Below are 6846 nucleotides of genomic sequence, written 5' to 3' on the forward strand. Positions count from 1 at the left end.
CATTTGGCATTACAGCCCCAAACACAACCCGATTTCGGCATAATCGCTAATGTTTTGTTTAGTTGACTCGTATTTACCGCTGCTTAAAACGAACGATTTCCGCTGCCGGCAGGTGCGAGTTATCCACCCGGATATAACCAATGGGGTAACTTTAGGAAGAATTTATCACGACACACTTCAACTTTGATTTGGCAAGGAATCGGTGGATACAGAGAATAGTTTACAGGCCGTCTGCATCTACAGAACTGGGGACAGGCTGGCAGCAGCCTCATGACCGGGTTTTGCGTCAGGCATTTTCTTACAGGTCGGTAATAAAAATTATAAACATCGCTGTCGGGTAGCATAACGTGCAAGCTTGCTAGAGTGACAGTAATACAGTCTCTCGGTTTTGCTAGTCTCGTTCGGGTCTAGCACAGCACTACCTCCGTTGGGATGCTTTACAGTCCAGATGCTTTACAGTCAAGATGCTTTACAGTCCAGATGCTTTACAGTCCAGATGCTTTACAGTCGAGATGCTTTACAGTCGAGATGCTTTACAGTCAAGATGCTTTACAGTCGAGATGCTTTACAGTCGAGATGCTTTACAGTCCAGATGCTTTGCAGTCCAGATGCTTTGCAGTCCAGATGCTTTACAGTCCAGATGCTTTACAGTCCAGATGCTTTACAGTCGAGATGCTTTACAGTCTAGATGCTTTACAGTCCAGATGCTTTACAGTCCAGATGCTTTACAGTCTAGATGCTTTACAGTCGAGATGCTTTACAGTCGAGATGCTTTACAGTCTAGATGCTTTACAGTCCAGATGCTTTACAGTCTAGATGCTTTACAGTCCAGATGCTTTACAGTCCAGATGCTTTACAGTCTAGATGCTTTACAGTCCAGATGCTTTACAGTCGAGATGCTTTACAGTCCAGATGCTTTACAGTCGAGATGCTTTACAGTCGAGATGCTTTACAGTCGAGATGCTTTACAGTCTAGATGCTTTACAGTCGAGATGCTTTACAGTCGAGATGCTTTACAGTCGAGATGCTTTACAGTCTAGATGCTTTACAGTCGAGATGCTTTACAGTCGAGATGCTTTACAGTCGAGATGCTTTACAGTCGAGATGCTTTACAGTCCAGATGCTTTACAGTCGAGATGCTTTACAGTCGAGATGCTTTACAGTCGAGATGCTTTACAGTCGAGATGCTTTACAGTCGAGATGCTTTACAGTCCAGATGCTTTACAGTCTAGATGCTTTACAGTCCAGATGCTTTACAGTCCAGATGCTTTACAGTCCAGATGCTTTACAGTCTAGATGCTTTACAGTCGAGATGCTTTACAGTCGAGATGCTTTACAGTCTAGATGCTTTACAGTCCAGATGCTTTACAGTCTAGATGCTTTACAGTCCAGATGCTTTACAGTCCAGATGCTTTACAGTCTAGATGCTTTACAGTCCAGATGCTTTACAGTCGAGATGCTTTACAGTCCAGATGCTTTACAGTCGAGAGATGCTTTACAGTCCAGATGCTTTACAGTCCAGATGCTTTACAGTCTAGATGCTTTACAGTCCAGATGCTTTACAGTCTAGATGCTTTACAGTCGAGATGCTTTACAGTCGAGATGCTTTACAGTCGAGATGCTTTACAGTCTAGATGCTTTACAGTCCAGATGCTTTACAGACGAGATGCTTTACAGTCCAGATGCTTTACAGACGAGATGCTTTACAGTCGAGATGCTTTACAGTCTAGATGCTTTACAGTCGAGATGCTTTACAGTCAACATGCTTTACAGTCGAGATGCTTTACAGTCAACATGCTTTACAGTCTAGATGCTTTACAGTCTAGATGCTTTACAGTCTAGATGCTTTACAGTCGAGATGCTTTACAGTCGAGATGCTTTACAGTCAGGATGCTTTACAGTCCAGATGCTTTACAGTCCAGATGCTTTACAGTCCAGATGCTTTACAGTCAAGATGCTTTACAGTCCAGATGCTTTACAGTCCAGATGCTTTACAGTCCAGATGCTTTACAGTCGAGTCTGAAAGTAAATAACGAACAGTCCACAGTTTCTACTATAAAGCAAAACACTAAAGAATGACTGGTTTGAGGTTGCTTTGTTAGATCAGCACTTGAATTTGAACTTCTGCTCCTGAATCACACTAACAGCCTACTTTGTGTCACTGGCTGTCACTGTTTGGCTATATAACATAATATAAAATAAAAACAGAAAGTTATGGTTAATTTGTATAAGACAGTGGCCAAAACAGAAGTTTTAAGCATTTCTAAACATTTTGGTAAAATACAGTAGTTTGTGGACACATGCTTAAATAGGCTATATTCAGGTTATGTTGGTTATACACTAACAAATATCAACAGCAATGACATCAGGAACGTCTCGTTTTCGGTGGACAGCCAGAATACGTAATGTCTGTGTTTCTAATCACTTAAAAGCTTGAAAAGGGGTCTTACTTCGGTTAAATAACACGAAAAATACTGTAGCGCCGATGCAGCACCACCGACAATATCCACCCGGAAGTTAGTTCTTTGTTGTTGTGACTTCACGCCGATACGGCTTATATAGCAACTAAAACGTATGTCATATTTTGTATGACGGATCACATCACTGACGGAGTTTCAATAAAATAAAGATAAATGATATGAATGAAGATAAATGTTGTCTTTTCCCTTTATTTTCTTCTCAGAGTGCACCAGAATGCTTTGTTTACATGTTAAAATCACCAAAATGTTCTTCAGGGGGAGAACGCCCCCAGACCCCCTACAGGGGTTTGGTTTAATAACATGTCACCTTTTTCACAGGTCTGTATAATACTACATACATACTGTATGTAATACTATTTGCCTTTTGTATGTAGAGTTGATTGTATTAGTGTGAATATAACTGATAATTTTGATTGATCTTTATTATTTTGGACTGCTGTCATTGGTGGACACACACACACACACACACACACACACACACACACACACACACACACACACAGGATTTGGTCTGGTAGAGAACAACCAGGACCAAAATACAACCAAATTAAACTGTGGGACACTACACACACTCTCAGTTAATGATGTGTGTATGTGTGTGTGTGCGTGTGTGTGTGTGTGTGCGTGCGTGTGTGTGTGTGTGCGTGTGTGTGTGTGTGTGTGTGTGTGTCGCAGGTGGACCTGGGTCCTGATAAGTTCCTGTCAGACAAAGATCTCCAGTCAGCCATGAAGCTCCTAACCACTCTGTCTGTAGGTTCACACACACACACACACACACACACACACACTCAGACACACACACACACACACACACACACACACACACACACTCAGACACACGCACACACACACACACACATTTAGAATATTTATTTATGTCCACATAAATACAAGGTACAAAGGACATAAACACTATTAATGCAATCAGATATTGGGTCAGTCAGTTACAAGAGTGCCTGATTGGCAGCCACATTGTTGCAGACACACAGGATGAAAACAGTGGCAGGTCGAGGGATAACAGACAGAATCCACTTCAAGGGTATAAAAAGCAACGCCTTCTCCATATTGAGCGGCTACCAATGACAGCAGATACTGAACAATACCTCGCTAACTGCTTGGCCCTTCTTTTAGGGAGACCAGCCATCTGAAGGCCCCTCACAACTAGCTTGTGCACATGACCCAGGCTGCCAAATATGAAAACTAAAAGTTTACACTTGTAGCCTAGCTGTGAAATGGTCTGCTCCAGCTTTTGATATTTCAGCATCTTAGTTAGAAATGCTTCCTCTAGGCTGTAGTCAAAAGTACAGCCGACCTCTAGAACGAACACCTCTCTAAGATTTTCATTGACAACAACAACATCGGGAGTGTTAGCTGTAATATTAGAGAACACTTCTGAATCCTCACTACACAGACTGAACATGCTCGGCTTCACAGCAGAATGCTTATACAGCATTATAGAAGACCTGAAGATAGATGTGATATCTTTTGATATCAGATCCACTATTCTGTCATGCCTACATATGTAAAGCCCCCTGTATACATGGCAACCATTTAAGATGTGGGACATGGTTTCAACTATCTGGTCGTGACCATGGTGTTTACAGTGAGGAGCATGACTGTCAGGAAGCCAGATGGAAAGATTAAGCTTAGTTGGTAAAACCTGTAATCTTGCTTTTATACGCACACACACACACACACACTCAGACACACACACACACACACACTCAGACACACACACACACACACACTCAGACACACACACACACACACACACACACACACACACACACACACACACACACACACAATAGGTGTGATTTGAAGGCCTGCAGCTGCAATTTAGAGTTTATTGCCATTATTCTCTCCCCTTCGGGGCATGAACCCTATTGTTTTTGTACTACTACTTTATTATTATTGTTCTGTCACATTGGCTCAATTTCCCGTGAGATGGTAAATCCTAGAGCCATGACACTTTGCACCATGGTCCAGTCTGGCTTCAGTTAGGCCCACAAGAAATATGACCCCGATCGGCCACTTCGGGGCGCTATAATTAAAGGTCAAAAATAAGTGCTGTATCTCCCACACCGTTGGTCCAATTTACACGATCTTGGCACACGTTCAGCTGACCGTACTCCACAACTTTCCCATCAGGACCCTCAAGGTCCGCCTGGAAAGTTTTTGAGATATTTAGAATTTTTTGAAAAACATATTTTTTTCCTCTTCTCCTACACCATTTGACCAATTACCACCAAAATTGGGCAGTACCATCTGTGGACCAAGCTCTTTAAATTTTGTTTATAGACTGTTGATATCTACTTTCGTTTTGAAGATCAGCTGTTAAAGTTGTGAAGGAGGCGTGGCCTATAAGCTAAATTGTGATAACTTTGTAATAGATGATCCAATCATCATGAAACTTGGACAACATGTTGAAATGTTAAGAAATGAACATGTGTGCAAAGCCATTCGAAAATTGACCAATAGGGGGCGCCACAAAGGCCAGAAAACTGTATCTCCTACTCCAATTGGTGAAATTGCACGAAATCGGTACACATGCTCTAGGATCATGTCCTAGTCAAAATCTGAAGTTTGGTCGTCATTAGTCAAAGTGGGCGTGGCCTATGACATTTTGGCTTATAACTTAAACAGAATTTCACCAATCGCTATGAAACTCGGGAATCGTGTTCGAACCCTTATCTGGTTTGATAAAGTTGAAGTGGAAGTTGCTTTTTTTATTTGCACAACATAAATTACTGAAAGAAAGGTGAAGGAATGTTCATGATCTTGATGTTATTTCAATAAAGTTAAACTTGGCCCATTTTGTCCCCATTTTGTTGGGGCGGGGGGCATGACAGAAAAAGTTTGAGAACCACTGCGCTAGCGGCTATATTTTTAATTCAATTCATTATTATTATCATTATTATTGTTATTTGTTATTACCATCGTGTTTTTGATTTGCTTTGTAATTTTTTTATTTTTTGTTTTTAAACTGTGTAAAAGACAGAAAGAAAGAAAGAAAGAAAGAAAGCTGATCAGTGTGTTTACATGCTCATTAATATTGTGTTTATATTCAGGATATGTAAATAATAACTGAATATTTAAATTCTGCTGCCTGTAAACAGCATCATGTTTACAGAAACTGGGATCAGTCTATATCCTGAATATGGAAAACCCTGATATTTAATGTTTATTTATTTATTTCAATACCAAACTTGCCACAGGCGTCAACATTTATGACAATTAAAAATGAATTAGAACCAATTAAACTGTCCAAACTATTGACTCCTTCTCCTCTCTCTCCTCTCCTCTCTCTCTCTTCCTCTCTCTCCTCTCCTCTCCTCTCCTCCTCTCCTCTCCTCTCCTCTCCTCCTCTTGTCTCCTCCTCTCTCCTCTCCTCTCCTCTCCTCTCCTCCTCCTCTCCTCTCCTCTCCTCTCCTCCTCTCCTCTCCTCTCCTCTCCTCTCCTCCTCTCCTCTCCTCCTCTCGTCTCCTCCTCCTCCTCCTCTCCTCTCGTCTTCTCTCCTCTCCTCCTCTCCCCTTCCTCTCCTCTTCTTCTCTCCTCCTCACCTCTCCTCCTCTCCTCCTCTCCTCTCCTCTCTCCTCTCGTCTCCTCCTCCTCTCCTCTTCTCTCTCCTCCTCTCCTCTCGTCTTCTCTCCTCCTCTCTCTCTCCTCCTCTCTCCTTCCTCTCCTCCTCCTCTCCTCTTCTCTCTTCTTCTCTCCTCTCCTCTCGTCTTCTCTCCTCCTCTCCTCCTCTCCTCCTCCTCTCCTCTCCTTCTCTCCTCTCCTCTCCTCTCCTCTCCTCTCCTCTCCTCTCTTCTCCTCTCCTCCTCTCTCTCCTCCTCTCCTCTCCTCTCATCTCCTCCTCTCCTCTCCTCCTCTCCTCCTCCTCTCCTCTCCTCTCATCTCCTCCTCTCCTCTCCTCCTCTCCTCCTCCTCTCCTCCTCCTCTCCTCTCCTTCTCTCCTCCCCTCCTCCCCTCCTCTCCTCCCCTCCTCCCCTCTCCCCTCCTCTCCTCTCCTCTCCTCCCCTCTCCTCCTCTCCTCTCCTCTCCTCTCCCCTCCTCTCCTCTCATCTCCTCTCCTCTCCTCTCCTCTCCCCTCCTCTCCTCTCCTCTCCTCTCCTCCTCTCCTCCTCCTCTCCTCTCCTCTCATCTCCTCTCCTCCTCTCCTCCTCTCCTCTCCTCTCCTCTCAGACTCCATATCTTTATCCCTTGGTGTTTTCCAGCACCAGTGAGTCTTCAGCTCTCCTCATCCGGCCCGTTCAGTGAGAGAGGCTCTCTGAGAGACCACATCTGTAAGGTACACTGTGTGTGTGTGTGTGTGTGTGTGTGTGTGCATGCATGTGTTTGTGTGTGTGTGTGTATATATATA

General features: G+C 43.5%; 1 protein-coding gene across 1 annotated transcript in view; it reads left to right on the plus strand.

The window, feature by feature from the left end:
• Positions 1-6846, plus strand: part of pxk (PX domain containing serine/threonine kinase) — a 39833-nt gene that overhangs the window by 19954 nt on the left and 13033 nt on the right. The window contains 3 exon segments of the mRNA XM_078283864.1: positions 3156-3230; positions 6669-6731; positions 6733-6785. Of these exon segments, the coding sequence (XP_078139990.1) occupies positions 3156-3230; positions 6669-6731; positions 6733-6785 (191 nt within the window).

Source organism: Centroberyx gerrardi, chromosome 5 (assembly GCF_048128805.1).
Source record: "Centroberyx gerrardi isolate f3 chromosome 5, fCenGer3.hap1.cur.20231027, whole genome shotgun sequence".
NCBI classification, from domain to species: Eukaryota; Metazoa; Chordata; class Actinopteri; order Beryciformes; family Berycidae; genus Centroberyx; species Centroberyx gerrardi.